This window comes from Mus caroli, unplaced genomic scaffold (assembly GCF_978045245.1).
Source record: "Mus caroli unplaced genomic scaffold, Mus_caroli_1 scaffold_2, whole genome shotgun sequence".
In the NCBI taxonomy this organism is placed as follows: domain Eukaryota; kingdom Metazoa; phylum Chordata; class Mammalia; order Rodentia; family Muridae; genus Mus; species Mus caroli.
In genome coordinates, this window is record NW_028227257.1 from 42,810,728 (window position 1) to 42,826,350 (window position 15,623).

The window sequence follows — 15,623 nt, forward strand, 5'->3', positions numbered from 1 at the left end:
GCACAAACCCACAGAAGGAGGTGCCTGGTGCCCTTACTAAAACAAAACAAAAAACCAGTTTTTGGTCTATGGTGGGCTCCCAGTAGTGCTGCTGCCACCAAACTGTAGAATTAATAGAGAATTGTTAGACGTGCAGGTTCCTAGTTCCCACAACTGGCACTGATTTCCCAGGCCTCGGTTGGGCCTAGGAGTCTGTATTTGACAACTTTGCTCAGTGATTTCTCCCTCAGCAAACACTTGGGCTACTGCTTTAACTGGCCACCCATAGGTTTAACCTTGATGACTCTTAGCCCCACCCTGAGTTCTCTTCCCCAACCATGGGAGTGCGAACTTGACGCTTAAGAGATCCAAGACAGCGGGAGTAAACTAAGAACAGGTTGTCCTGGAATTGTTTCTTCCTGCTTTTGAAAGTTGATTTCCAGGAAGCCTGAATAGGATTTGCCCACTAAGAAACGTGCCTGGTCACAGCTGACCGCGGCATCCAACAGCATCTTTGTCAGAGGTGGAGCAGAAACCTACCTTCAATGACTCTGCTTAATTAAGGCTGTTCTGGAGAAAGTAAGAGCACTAGTTATTCTCGAGCCTCGGAGCCTGCTCCCTGCTCTGATAGCATCAGCGAGGTGTGCGCTACTGTCATCAGAATAAACACCCTGCTGGGCAGGGGAGGGCCCTCCCAGCCAGAACAACAGGCTTTGTTTCCAGAATTGAGCCCTTTCTCTTTCGAAGTCTCACCTCCCACTCCCTGCCCAGACATGCACCAGTGCTCTTATTTACTTAAGGTGCAACTTTCCCACACGCCATTTGCATAGTCTCCCAGCCCAGTTCCTTCTCTCTGCCTTGAAAGAAAATCAAAACAGAACCTTCCAGCTGAGGAAGTTCAGGTTGAGTCCTGCTCCCGAAATAGTTGCATGACAAGTTACCTGTAAGTTGTCTTTTGGGTTATGTATTACATGAGCTTTTGTTGTTGTTGTTGTTGTTGTTGACTCACCCACAGGAGAAAACTTCACTGATTTTGTTGGTCTCAGGTGGACTTGGGTTGCCCCTTACTGGGTGTACAGACTGGTTTCATGCCAGCCTGACAATAATATCAAACTTAATTATGAATCATCATCTCCGGAACGTCAGCTTCTCATGGGGCTGCTAATCATCTATCATTACCCTGGGATAACGTGGTAGATGCCTCTGTTAGGGTCAGGACTTTTATTTGTTTTTGTTTGAAGTCATCCGTGGCCTCCTATGGCTGCCTTTTTAGGCTTGGGCATTGAGCCTTCATTAATTAGGAGGTTGGTTGGGTCCTCAGCCGTCCAGCTTGGTTTCATTAGGCAAACTGAAGACGTGTAGCGAGGATGCTTCATTTGGGACAATTCGAGAGGACAGAGTATTGTGGTCCCATCAGTTACCTCATGTCTTCTAAACTAAGAATATTGATCGGACAGAATGGCTTCCCACCCTCCTACCTCCCACTGACTTGGGTGTCTGCCTCTGAAGAGAATGGTTCCCATCTAGTGGCATACTCTGTCCTTAGATCAGTCTTGATAGTCACTTGTCATTTAAACTGATGGTCTAGTTTAGAGATGCTAGAATCCTGTGTCTGATTAACTTTAAGCCCCCATATTCTAGTGGTTGTCTGTCAGTGTTTGGGTGTAGATGGCTGTTTGGAGAAGTTAGGAAGTAGTCAGGATTCTCAAGGGTTCAGTGGCTTCTCAGCCTGGGTGATTAGCTAATAGCTAGATTTCTATAATTTTCCCATGACCGGGATTTGCTCCTTTGCCTCCAGCTCTCTGGAACTGAAAGCAAAGTCCCTCCCCCCACCCTCACCCCCGCCCCCCAAGAGTCACAGCAGAGAAGTTCACAGGGCTTTGGATCTGATCCTGCATTTCCCTAGGCCCTGCTCTGTCTGGGCTGATTCTGCAGGCCCAACATCTGCTCCATCTTCACTCTGTTATCAGCATGCCGGTGGGTGGCTGGGCCCTGCCTTTTGAGGGCCCTTTGTTAAAGCTTGATTTTGAGAGGGAGGTTCAAATTGCAGAGGGCTTGAAACTAACTTAAGGGGAAAGTGGTTTTGAGATCTTGCCCTGTCCCACCCCGGGTGCAGGTTCATGTTTGAGGTTTTGTTTGGGCATCAGACATTCCAACTGACCTCAAAAAGAAGTCTTGAACTCTTAGAAAGGAGACCCAGCTCCCTCAAAGCTAGACAAATCAAGCTTGACCCCTCTCTCCTGACCCCCCTCTTTTTTTTTCTAAAGTGAAAAATAACTATAAATCAGCATGCCTGGCTTAGGTAATGGGCCATAAATTATATATGAATTGGTTCCCAGTGTTGCCATTCCCCATTCCCCTCTCTCCTTCCTACAGAGATTGGTTTAGAGATCCAGATCTCTGTAAGGAGGTCATTCTCCTTCCCATTTCAGTCTACAAAACCAGCGAGGTGCTACCCTGGCACCCTGCGGCCCTGAATCCTGTGCACTCTGAGCAGAGTGGGGCTTCACGTGCATTGTTGCAGAGCTGCACAGCTGGTGTCACCAGAGGCTCCTTCCCTTGTATGGTCTGTCCTGATGAGGACGTGGGATTGATTTATTCCCATCCCTACCCCTTGGTTTGATTCCTGAGAGACTGAGAAGAGAATGGCTTTGTGCAGGGCACCCCATGCTGGCTGCTCCCTGGATAGCTCTTCTTTTGTCAGGGTATGCTGAGAGGACACACTTTGGGCCAACTATGAGGTTACTCATACAGAACCCTGTGAAAGTCTGAAAAATCTGCCATCCTGTCCTTTCAAGGGGCAAAACCCAAAAATAGCCGTGTATTGTAACCATGTGCATCCCCGGCTGTTTGGAAGGCTAAGGGATGGGTATGCTGTTTGTCTGCAGGTGCCAGTACGGTTGGCAGGGTCTGTACTGCGACAAGTGCATCCCGCACCCAGGATGTGTCCACGGCACCTGCAATGAACCCTGGCAGTGCCTCTGTGAGACCAACTGGGGTGGACAGCTCTGTGACAAAGGTATGACCATTGTGAAGCCTTGGGGATGGCGTGAGGGCTTAGTGGGCAGGAACTGAGGTTATGGGACAGGTTATGTATGTTGAACAGACACTATGACCAAGGCAAACTCTAATAAGGACAACATTTCCTGGGGGCTGGCTTACAGGTTCAGAGGTTCAGTCCATTATCACCAAGGTGGGAGCAATAGCAGCATCCAGGCAGGCATGGCACAGGAGAAGCTGAGAGTTCTACATCTTCATCTGAAGGCTGTTAGCAAAGTACTGTCTTCCAGGCAGCTAGGGTGAGGGTCTTAAAGCTCATGCCCACCAGTGACACACCCTCTAATAGTGCCATTCTCTGGGCCAAGCATACGCAAACTGTCACAAAAACTAATAACCACTCTGGACTTTTGGTGTTGCTGGGGCTAAACCTAGGTCCTCTGAGATGTTAGTGCTCAGCTGTAGCCACACCCCTGGCCCTGTTTAACTTGTTATAGGGGCTCTTATTAGGAGTGTGTTTCAATTTGCCTTTAATGTTGGTTTATTTGGGGATAAGCCATATTTTTTTAAACTGGCATGGCCTAGAACTGGGACCAGTTAGCAGTTTTTTTTCCCTAACTTTGGTTGTTTTTTTGGCAGATCTGAATTACTGTGGGACTCATCAGCCCTGTCTCAACCGGGGAACATGTAGCAACACTGGGCCTGACAAATACCAGTGCTCCTGCCCAGAGGGCTACTCGGGCCCCAACTGTGAAATTGGTAAGTGGCCGAGCTGGGAGGGGGAGGGAGCCCTTTGCGTTTCTGTCCTGCACATTCAGTTTAAAAACCAAATAGGTTTTTGTTTGTTTGTTTTGATTCACTTTTAAAAAAAAAAGACACAAAATTGGGTGGGTAGAAAAGTGGTGTTGGCTGTGGTAGGATTTGGGGGAAGGGGTGAATATGATCAAAAGTATATTGTAGGAAATTCTTAAAATATTTAAAAATTTGGAGCTGGAAAGTTACCAGCTTAAGGTCACGGGTGGATGATCACCAAAGGATCCAAGGATGTATTTGTAGCTAAATTCAGTGATGCAGTGAAGAGGTGCAGGACAGAGCTAGACAACTGGTGAATAGATGCTAGATTATCCTATTTAAATTACTACAGATGGCATTATTTTGATATGGCCTTCATAATATTCATGGAGAAACATGATAATGTGAGTGTGTGTGTGTGTGTGTGAGAGAGAGAGACAGACAGACAGACAGACAGACAGATGAAGAGAGAGAATATACACTGAACCCACTTGTGAAAAAGAAGAAAACAGCTTCAAAGTTGAAACTGGTTATCCCAGACCTTCTGTGAACCTATGAAATCCCCAACACTTTGTGTAGAGTAGGTTGCAGGCTTTTAAATGAACCTGAGTTCTAAAAAGGTAATTGAAATCTGCCTTGAGCCAGCTTAGTTGGAAAGTGTCTTCCCTTTTGTGTCACACCACAGCATTGTTACATCTCAAGCTTGCTTTTGTTGTTGTTGGTTTGTCATCTGCTTAAACTAGTAGCAGAGGCAGGGGAGTGGCCCTTGGAGGGAAGGGCCAGTTTTACCGCATTTTACCATGTTTTACCACCTGGCTGACTGTCTTTCTCTTGTATGCAGCTGAGCATGCTTGTCTCTCTGACCCCTGCCATAACCGAGGCAGCTGCAAGGAGACCTCCTCAGGCTTTGAGTGTGAGTGTTCTCCAGGCTGGACTGGACCCACGTGTTCCACAAGTAAGTCAGTCCAGGTTTTGCCATGTGCCTGTTCTGCAAGGTTATTGTGTTGAGAGAGAGGGTTGGTGGGAGAGACTTGGGCTGTTCAATATATCTTGTATATATAGATATCTTGGTGACAGAGGGGTGGGTGCATTTGACAGGTTAGTGGGTGATCTAGTAGCACTTGTATGATTCCTAGAATCTCTTTCCTACCCACTAAGGTGGCTGGTGATATGTCTGTGGTAGAAATCAATCAGATTCCCTTGCATGTGTGTTTTGGAGCGGTCTCCTCCAATCCTGTAGGAAAGGAATTTAGATCAACTACTGAATGTTGTCTTGAGATGCAACTTAGCTTTGAGGCTTGGCCATATTATTGGGGTACTTTTCAGTGAAGAACTCTGGTCATACATGATCTCCTCCAGAATTAGGCAGTCTGTGGTCTTTAGTGAGTTCCTGAAATTTTGAGGGTTACCTAAGCCTGATAACCTACTGTCTTTGACACCTTAGGAGCAGTGTGTGGCATGGCTAAGACTGTTCTGGAGGTTGTAGGTGCTTCTGTGATTAATGGAACTCAGAGGCCTTTTCACCTTTCCTGGTCTTTAACCAGGGAAGGAGCAGTTCCCATTTGGGAGGGTTGTTATATAATCTTGGTGAACAAATTTGTGGAGAGAGTGTGGCACACATTATAAATGAATGAGATCTCTGGCAGGGGCTCAGAAAAATCTTCTAAGGAAATCACAGGCCTAAGATTTCTCCATATGTAAAGAAGAATGTCTTTTCCATGCCTCCTCTTGGTGTGCAGTCTCTGAACCATGAAGGAAAGAGTTCTTTTAAAAGTGAAAATTAAGCAGATAAGAATGTCCCTTGTCACCACTGAGTTGATGCCCTGTGTGTCTCTGGCTATCTTTCTTTCCCTCGATGCTTAGGGACGGATTAACTGAACTAGGGCAGTGAGGGATTTCAAGCTAAAATAAGGGCTTGGGTCCTTTCATCACCTCCCTTCCCTGTTGTGGCTTTTCTTAGATTTGTAGCAGGTGTCCGGCCGGTTCCTAGGTGAAGACTCTTCTTGTGCAGAGTGCTGTTGCATTATCTAATTGCCAAGTGGATCAAATGAAATTAAATTGCCGCCCCTTTCTTGTTCTCATTGCATTGGACAGACATCGATGACTGTTCTCCAAATAACTGTTCCCATGGGGGCACCTGCCAGGATCTGGTGAATGGATTCAAGTGTGTGTGCCCACCCCAGTGGACTGGCAAGACTTGTCAGTTAGGTAAGGAAACTCTCATGACTGTAATTCTTTGCCAAGGTTGGCTGTGCTCCTCAGAGCTGTGAGGAGGGACAAGCATGTGGCCAGCAGTGTGTGCGTATCTGTATCCCATCATACCAAGTAATTTATTATCAGGGTCTAACGAGCCTGGGAGAAATACCTTGCATGCAAATGGCCTGGGGTTTTTAGGTCCTGTGGGAAAGCCCTGGGATTCCTTGAACCATGTCAATTGTCCCAGGAGTGTTCAGCTGGGTTCCAAACAGGGTTGACCTCGTGAGGAACGAGCTGTCTGCATTCTTTTTGCCACATTTAAAGCCCAGCAACTGGATTGTGCTGGGTTTTGCACACAAGTGCCTGGCGGCTTGCTGTTTGTCAGCCAGCAGCCCAAAAGAAAGTTATCAATTAGCAACCCTTGATGGATAAAGGCTGGGGAGAGGGTTCCAACGCTCCAAATAGAAGACACCTCCTATTTCTTATTTAGCTAGCTTGTTAAAATGTCTCATATTTCAGACCAGCACTATGGTGTTTTCATTTCAAGGGGACAGCAGTGGGGTGGGGGCAGCCCCCCATTTGTCACTGTTCATCCTTGCTGCTTTTCAGATGCAAATGAGTGCGAGGCCAAACCTTGTGTAAATGCCAGATCCTGTAAGAATCTGATTGCCAGCTACTACTGTGATTGCCTTCCTGGCTGGATGGGTCAGAACTGTGACATAAGTGAGTGACTTTGTCTGTTTTGATTTTCATGAAACTTGGGTGACAGTCTTTTTTCCATTCATCCCCCTCCCACCCCTGCTCCAGTCCTGGGACTCTTTTTCCCCTTACTTTGTGATGTTAAGGATGGAACCCACAGCTTTTAGATATCAGCTGTTTAAGCACTCTCTGGCTGAATAGAAGGAAAAACCTTATATTATTAGGGGGAGGGGAAGGGAATGTTTTTGGAGAGGGAGGGGCCAGGCTAGAGCAGCAAGGAAAACATACAATTTATCAGGCTTATTAGTTGCTAAAATTGGGCATATTCTGATAAGGTGATTAAAACAATGAGGTGAAGTTTCACTCCCTCGTCTGGGAGGATTAGGGAGGGTCCCCACCCTGTGGCAATGCCTTATCTCACCGGAAGCACAAGGAAATCTGATTGAAACTTTTATCAGTCTTGTACTTTTCAGGTGAACCCGAATTCAATGTCATGTGCCTCCTTAATGTGACGGCTTGTTTATTTTTTCAGATATCAATGACTGCCTTGGCCAGTGTCAGAATGACGCCTCCTGTCGGGTACGTAAGTCATTGCTTGAACAGAAACCTTGCTTGACACATGACAACAATCTTTTAAGATTTATGTGATACCGGAGAGCCTTGCTCCTATGGGATTTAAAATGCTGGCGAGAAGCTGAGTCCCTCACCAACCCTAGCTTGTCAGGAGCCTCGTAAAGACAGGCATTCGGAACTGCTAGTCTGGGCCCAGGCTTAGCAGGAGGCCATTTCAGTGAATGGCCTGAACCACAGCAATCTTGTCAAATCCCTGGTGATATTCTGGGTTCGTGGATACATAGATAAATATGTATGTGTTTCTCCCCCTTCTCTTCTTCCAGGATTTGGTTAATGGTTATCGCTGTATCTGTCCACCTGGCTATGCAGGCGATCACTGTGAGAGAGACATCGATGAGTGTGCTAGTAACCCCTGCTTGAATGGGGGTCACTGTCAGAATGAAATCAACAGATTCCAGTGTCTCTGTCCCACTGGTTTCTCTGGAAACCTCTGTCAGGTGAGCGGAGGCAAAAACTTCAGGTCACCAAGCTTTAATGTTGAACCCTATTCTCCATCACCATTCTCCCCCCTCCTTCCCCCACTCTAGTTGTTTAGACCTCTGACACCAACTAGCACCCCACTGACTGGAGGATGTCTGCTAGACAAATGCTGTAGAAGGCAGAGTTGAATGATTTCTTATTGATTACTGTGGCCTGTTTGCTTGGCTGAGTGTCATCCCATAGCCCTGTTTTCTGTGCTGTCACTGTGCCCTGGGCTTTAATGCTTTTCTGGGACGTGACGACCTTAAGGGTTACATGGGTGTATTCTGTATAGGGGGTCTCCTTGTGGAAGGGGTTGAGCAATCAAGTGTTTACTGCCAAGAGAAGTGATGATGACACCTTTGTTTTCTTTTGATCCGCTCCTTCCCACTCTTGCCATATGGCAGCTGGACATCGATTACTGCGAGCCCAACCCTTGCCAGAATGGCGCCCAGTGCTACAATCGTGCCAGTGACTATTTCTGCAAGTGCCCCGAGGACTATGAGGGCAAGAACTGCTCACACCTGAAAGACCACTGCCGTACCACCCCCTGCGAAGGTATCTCCCTCACCCAGGGCCCCCATCTATCCGCAGATAGGCTCCTGCCACCTCCCCCTAGAGCTCTGATAAGTGGTAAATGGGTGAGGAAGGTTTTCAGATGAAAAATACTTAATCTGATCACTTAGGGAAACAAAACCATATGGAGGTAATCTATGTCAGGCTGCCAGTTGGGAGAGCCTGAGTACCAGTTGCCCAAGGGAGAGAATGTGAAATCCATTTATCATCCCAGTACAGAGGTGGCCGAGTTTGTGACAAAAGAGAAGAATTGCTCTGAGGAGCGCTGTCAGCAGGGGTCTGTAGCAGTGGGGAAGTTAGGGGTTTGTATCAGTTATTGTAGCTATGGCTGGCTATTGGTGCTTGAGACACTTTTTTGGAGTAGTTCATTTAAAAATATGTACACATGGCCTGTGGCTACTATATTGGGAAGCATAACTTAAAAACTTGTCTAGATAGGTTTGTCCTTTAGTTTTGGTTAAGATGAAGGAGGGCTGGGCATGATGGTGCACTCCTTTAGTCCCAGCACTCACGAGGCAGAGGTAGGCAGATCTCTGAAATGGAAGCAGGCCTTGTCTACAAAATGAGTTCCAGGACAGCCAGGGCTACACAGAGAAACCCTGTCAAGGGGGAAGCTGGGGTGGGGTAGCGGGGAAGTATAGAGGTGATCTTCTTTAACAAGCATTTAACATCAGATAGATATTAAGGTGCCATTAAAAGAAACTTTAAAAAACTTTCTGTCCACTTGGGAGTCTTACATTTTACCTGTCATAAGAACATTGTTGGGTTTTAGTCCCCAAGCACCTCTTGATGCGTTAACTCATTAACCCAAGGAGCGGCCCTATCCAATCAGGCAGGCATACATGGGCTAAGTCCTCTACTTAGAAATGCTGTCCGTGGGTATGTGGCTGGAGTCTGATCCCAAGCCTGTGTTCAGTGATTGACAGCTGCACTGTGGCCATGGCCTCCAACGACACGCCTGAAGGGGTGCGGTATATCTCTTCTAACGTCTGTGGTCCCCATGGGAAGTGCAAGAGCCAGTCGGGAGGCAAATTCACCTGTGACTGTAACAAAGGCTTCACCGGCACCTACTGCCATGAAAGTAAGACTCGGCTTGGAATGGGGGAGCCCAGTGGGTACCCAGCTTGGGGGAGCAGATGTACTTGAATTGCTTTAGGAAGAAAATAAGGTAGAGGACAAGTAGTGGCTTCCTTAGGCCCCTGATGGAGGCATTAGTCAGTTGATAAGGCCACCAACAGTCTCTTGAGCTTTTCAAGATGATTTTGGAATGTTGCGGAACCTTCCTTTGAGTGGTCCCTCTTTTCTGTAGAAGCTTTTCCCCCAGGCCTACCAAATAAGCCAATGTGTGAGGGTCTTAAAATGGGAAGGTACCATCTAGAAGCCCCGGCACAGAAAGGGTAGTGATGTCTCCAGGTACGTTTGCTAAGGAGGCAGCTGTGACAGTGACCAGGTGGTGCCCCGGTGGCTGTATGACTGGCCCTTCGGCTCCTCAGTTTGCCCCATGCTTCCTTTTCCAGATATCAACGACTGCGAGAGCAACCCCTGTAAAAACGGTGGCACCTGCATCGATGGCGTTAACTCCTACAAGTGTATCTGTAGTGACGGCTGGGAGGGAGCGCACTGTGAGAACAGTGAGTCTGCTGCTGCTTTAGGGGACAGATGGCTCCAGGGTGAGGGCTCAGGGGTAGAGCAGGGATAGCACTTTCCCTTGGGGGAAGCCTTTTTTTTTTTTTCCCAGAGATTTCTATTATGGTGGCTGTAATGATCTCCTGTATCTCCTTGGTATTTATTAAAGCTGCTGGGCAGTATTGGGAGGAGCCACCACTGGGGAATGACAGAATTAGATTGGCAGTTAGGTTCTTTCCAGGCACTTATTCTGACTTGTTGACATTTCTGACCATCTTGATTTTAATTGCCATGTGCATTCCGGAGGATTGTGTCCTCTTTATAACTTGCATTCTTTCCTCCTAGCCGAGAACTTGTCTAAAAGGTTGATGATGAAGTTGAGGTCCTAGACATCTCACTTGTTCTTGGAAGATAGCATAGAAAGCCAGGGTCGGATCTTCTCATAGGCGAGCTTTGCCCCTTATCATGAACGGACTTCTTCAGCCTTGTGTCTCTTTGGTTCTAGACATAAATGACTGTAGCCAGAACCCTTGTCACTACGGGGGTACATGTCGAGACCTGGTCAATGACTTTTACTGTGACTGCAAAAATGGCTGGAAAGGAAAGACTTGCCATTCCCGTAAGTGTTGCTGCCGGGGTCTCCTGTCTGTCTTCTGAGGGAGGGGAACTCTCTAGCAGAGAGACTCACGCTAAGGTCTTTCTTCAGGTGACAGCCAGTGTGACGAAGCCACGTGTAATAATGGTGGTACCTGCTATGATGAAGTGGATACGTTTAAGTGCATGTGTCCCGGTGGCTGGGAAGGAACAACCTGTAATATAGGTAACCTTCTGCCCCTAGGTGGGATTTGCTGTGGGCAAGGCTATGGTCTGAGGTGTTCTGCCACCAGGCTCTTAGGAAATGATCAAGGAAATGATCATTTCCTTGGGTCTGGTTCTGCCCCTTAGACCACCTTGGGTCCTCTGGAAAAGGGTGGTCTTAACCTGTTTTTGTTTTATAGCTAGAAACAGTAGCTGCCTGCCGAACCCCTGTCATAATGGAGGTACCTGCGTGGTCAATGGAGACTCCTTCACCTGTGTCTGCAAAGAAGGCTGGGAGGGGCCTATTTGTACTCAAAGTGAGTGGCCTCCCCTGAATTCTTCCTGGGTTGCTGCAGCCTACCCAAAATACCCATGGGGACTTGGAATCGAAACCAGAAGCACAGCTGTTTGATGTCTGCTTTCGTATCACCTGGGTCCTTACTAATGACTTGATGGGATGCAGCCCTGACCTGGGCATGAGAAAGTTCCCTGGGAGATAAGTGGAGACAGATGCTGTCTCTGTTCCCAGCCTTGGGTCTGACCAGCAGCCTGCCTCCTCCCATTCTCAGCCCTCCCTACTCCCTGTTCCCTACAAGGGCCTCTTCCTGTATACATATGTCCCACGGCAAATGAAACTGAGTATGGTCCAGGCCTGCTTCCAATTTAGACTAGGTTTTCAGCGTATTTGACTGGTATTAAGTGTGACTTTTATCATTTGGATGCTATGGAAATAAGTAAACGGTGCTGTGATGGAGACATCCAAGGCTGTTGTCTTTTCTTTGCAGATACCAACGACTGCAGTCCCCATCCTTGGTAAGTGCGGCAACCTTTTAAGCTGGTACTTGGCTGTTAAGATGCATGGGAATCTCCCGGGAAGATGTTGAAAATGTGGGTTCTGATTCAGGAGGTCTGCGGTGGGGCTGTGTGTTTCTAACAAGCTCCCAGGTGACCCTGCCCTGCTGCTCTGTGGACCACACTTTAATTATCCAGGTTGTGTCTTCATTTAGTGCAATGATTCTCAACCTCGGGCTGCACAGGAGAATCACCTGGGGAGCTTTTAAAAGTCCCAATCCCTGGCTTGCGACTGAGACCTAGGAAATGAGCTTCTCAGGGGGTAGGACCCAGGCATCAGTATTTTTAAGCTCCTCGGTCAGCAGCAGATATGGCCTGGGGTGAAAGCCTGTGTTTGTGCCAGGCATGGCTTCATGTGCTGGGTATGTTGTGGACCTGGATGTCGGTAACTAAGGTCACCTTTGGTTTCTTAGTTACAATAGCGGGACCTGTGTGGACGGAGACAACTGGTATCGGTGCGAATGTGCTCCGGGTTTTGCTGGGCCAGACTGCAGGATAAGTAAGTGTCACTATATCTGATCTCCCCTTGTCTGTCCTCCTCGGCATTCAAATCTTTCCTCTTTAAAAGCAATGAAGACCATAATTCCAAATAACCCTGACAACTCAGTCATCTCCTCCCTCTAGCTTGGATTTAAAAGTACCCCTGGCTGTTGTCCTCCCTCGTCATTCTCTGGGTGGCACAGCCTTCTTTGTTCTCAGAGAGAGTGCCAACCATAGAATTTGACAATTAAGCTATAAGAGAGCCCTGAGGGAAAAAAGCGTATGCGTCCCTCGTGATTAGCATGAAATTATGGCCAAGCCATTGTCCATGCGGACGGCTGTCTCTGGCTTCCATAGACTGTTTTCTAGTGGGTTTGACCAGGCCCCAAAGAAACAATTAGTAGGATCAAGGAGTAAGGTTTTTTTTTTTTTTTTTTTTTTTTTTTTTTTTTAGTGTTTGTTTTGTTTTTGTTTTTGCCTACTTTTAAAAACATCTCTTTCCCACACAAAAAAGTGTAGGAAAACTCTTATTTTGGTTGGTTTTTTTTTTTCTTCCTCAAATCTTTAAAATGTTAGTTGTATTTGAAGTCCCACAATCTGAGATGGGCTGGACTTGAGCACTCGGTGGATAAGTTATACCTGCTTCACCTTCTAAAGCAGGTTTGGCAAAGGAGGCCCGCATTTGTCCCACCTGTTTTTGTAAATGAAGTTTATTGGCACTTGGCTGTCCTTACTTGGGCTTGTCTATTTCCTGCACCTGCTTATAGGGTGCCACCAGACACCAGTGGTTATGACCGACTTTATGGCCTATGAAGTTAAAATGTTCGCTCTGACCCATTTTCAGGGAACGATGGCCAGCCTTGGTGTAAAGTGTACTGTCAGAGGAGAGAGAAGCTAAGGAAAAATTGCTCCCTTGGCAAAGGTTCTCAGATTTAGGAATCAGAACTGTTGTGGTCTTTGGTAGTCAGGGGCTGGTAGAGACTTTGTGTGTTGTGTGCATGGAAATTCACCAAGTTTGTATCAGCATTTGGATGCTTTTGGGCAATGTCTGTGAAAAAAACTTCCCACTGAAGTCTGAACTTGACCTCATTTCTCCTAGACATCAATGAGTGCCAGTCTTCCCCTTGTGCCTTTGGGGCCACCTGTGTGGATGAGATCAATGGCTACCAGTGCATCTGCCCTCCAGGACATAGTGGTGCCAAGTGCCATGAAGGTAGGCATGCCGGGGTGTGTCTTCTGAATTGAGCGGGCTTCACAGTTACCACAGCTCACAGTGTGTGTGTGGGTGCACAATGCTCAAGGGGGAAGGGAACAAAGCAAGGTGGTAGCTGTGGGTTTCTGTTGCCACTTAGTTGCCATGTAACAAAGTTCCTTAAAACCCAATAGCTTGCAGTGTCCATTTTTGTGGCTTGTAGCATGATAGCTGGGCAGAGTACTGATTCCAGGCCCAGCTCTGGTCAGCTGGTCCTTAGCTATCTCCGAGGCATGTTCTTCTTTTCATGATAGATGGCAGGCACACGGGAGGCCAGCTCAACTGTGAAAGCTCTGTTACGGGGTCTCTCGGGTCACATCTGCTGAGACTGCTTTAGTCAAGTGACCCAAGTGAGCAGTTAGAGGGGATGGATGGCCAGTGCATGTGCCTGACATTGTGGGAGGAGCTGTCATCACGTGGCAGAGGAAGGACACGGGTGTAACCAATTTCTTAACAGGGAGGGGGTAAACAAATTCAGAACCGTGATGTGATCTGGTCTGTGGGAAAAAGAAACTCCTACTTAAGCGTCTCCACCTCTCAGTTTCAGGGCGATCTTGCATCACCATGGGGAGAGTGATACTTGATGGGGCCAAGTGGGATGATGACTGTAACACCTGCCAGTGCCTGAATGGACGGGTGGCCTGCTCCAAGGTAGGGCAATGAAAGTTGCTGAAGCTACCAAGTGTTAATCATGGGTGGACATTCCTGCTAAGCCACCAGCTCCTCTTCTCTCCTCTCCAGGTCTGGTGTGGCCCGAGACCTTGCCGGCTCCACAAAAGCCACAATGAGTGCCCCAGTGGGCAGAGCTGCATCCCAGTCCTGGATGACCAGTGTTTCGTGCGCCCCTGCACTGGTGTTGGCGAGTGTCGGTCCTCCAGCCTCCAGCCAGTGAAGACCAAGTGCACATCTGACTCCTATTACCAGGATAACTGTGCAAACATCACTTTCACCTTTAACAAAGAGATGATGTCTCCAGTGCGTAACTTCTTTAATGGGGATGAGAGTGTGGCTGCTTGTTTTGAAGTAGTACGACAGTTTCAGAGTAGCATGAGGGAGTCATCTCTTCCCCTTAGCCAAAATCTGTCTCTTAGAACAGGCTGAGGCTTCTATCTAGCCAGTTGAGACTTGTGAGCCTTTTATTTCATCCATTATTTGACATTTGTGTTTTAACCTTTTTAAAAAAATTATAGGGTCTTACCACCGAACACATTTGCAGCGAACTGAGGAATTTGAATATTCTGAAGAATGTTTCTGCTGAATATTCGATCTACATAGCCTGTGAGCCTTCCCTGTCAGCAAACAATGAAATACACGTGGCCATTGTGAGTATAAGACCATTTTACTCCTAATTATTTGATTACAAGGGATTTAAGTTAGAAAGTATCAGACAGCAATTGCAATGAAAACATTAGCTAGTCTTGTTAAGTTTGGGTGATAACTACCATCAGTTTGCTTTTATTTTAGTCTGCAGAAGACATCCGGGATGATGGGAACCCTGTCAAGGAAATTACTGATAAAATAATAGATCTCGTTAGTAAACGGGATGGAAACAGCTCACTTATTGCTGCTGTTGCAGAAGTCAGAGTTCAGAGGCGTCCTCTGAAAAACAGAACAGGTGGGTGTCTATTTGGAATATACCCTTGCCTGGTTATTGTGAAAATGATTCTACTGCACCATCCAGGAAAGTCACCACCTAGGGAATGATCTTCCCAGCCATCCCTCACATCTTAGAAGCCCCTCACTTCCAGCCTACTGGCCCAGGGTGACAAAATCAATATTGGGTTTGGCTGAGGAAGGCAGAGAGGTACACCTGACCCATCCCACAAGCGTGCTGTATGCATTTTCTTCTTGGAAAGCTCCCATGCAAAAGAGGTGTGATTTAGATCCAGTGCAAAGGGTGCCTGCTCTGAGCTGTTGATGCTCTACAGAGCCAGTTTTAGGGTTCCAGCACAGCTGACCCCCGAACACTGAACAGCATCATTGATGCTTGATGGTGCCTCAGGGTATTCAAACTGACCCTTTGATGATTCGGAGCCTGAGCTGAAATCAGGGCTTCTATTTTGGGGGAATTGGAGTTGTCTGTGCTTGCACTGGGTTTCTGATGATTCTGAACTCAGTCCTAATCCCGAGCCACCAAAGTCCTCTGGACCTGGAAATAACCCAATGTGGAATTGGAAGAAAAACAGTAGGAGTGCTGTTCTATCCACCTGGTGCACTGAACACAGGTGTCCTAAAGGCCAGCTTCTGGCAATATGAACCTATCTGGGAAGTTTCAAAGAGGTTC

At 47.2% G+C, this 15,623-nt stretch overlaps 1 protein-coding gene across 1 annotated transcript in view; it reads left to right on the forward strand.

Moving 5' to 3' along the window:
* Nucleotides 1-15,623, forward strand: part of Jag1 (jagged canonical Notch ligand 1) — a 34,903-nt gene that overhangs the window by 17,166 nt on the left and 2,114 nt on the right. The window contains exons 6-25 of the mRNA XM_021183066.3: nt 2,868-2,998; nt 3,616-3,735; nt 4,610-4,723; nt 5,863-5,976; nt 6,574-6,687; nt 7,196-7,242; nt 7,560-7,733; nt 8,163-8,313; nt 9,248-9,412; nt 9,849-9,962; nt 10,463-10,576; nt 10,664-10,777; nt 10,956-11,072; nt 11,541-11,568; nt 12,021-12,106; nt 13,187-13,300; nt 13,881-13,990; nt 14,081-14,314; nt 14,530-14,661; nt 14,804-14,954. Coding sequence (XP_021038725.1) covers nt 2,868-2,998; nt 3,616-3,735; nt 4,610-4,723; nt 5,863-5,976; nt 6,574-6,687; nt 7,196-7,242; nt 7,560-7,733; nt 8,163-8,313; nt 9,248-9,412; nt 9,849-9,962; nt 10,463-10,576; nt 10,664-10,777; nt 10,956-11,072; nt 11,541-11,568; nt 12,021-12,106; nt 13,187-13,300; nt 13,881-13,990; nt 14,081-14,314; nt 14,530-14,661; nt 14,804-14,954 — 2,444 coding nt within the window. The remainder of the gene's footprint in view (nt 1-2,867; nt 2,999-3,615; nt 3,736-4,609; nt 4,724-5,862; nt 5,977-6,573; nt 6,688-7,195; nt 7,243-7,559; nt 7,734-8,162; nt 8,314-9,247; nt 9,413-9,848; nt 9,963-10,462; nt 10,577-10,663; nt 10,778-10,955; nt 11,073-11,540; nt 11,569-12,020; nt 12,107-13,186; nt 13,301-13,880; nt 13,991-14,080; nt 14,315-14,529; nt 14,662-14,803; nt 14,955-15,623) is intronic.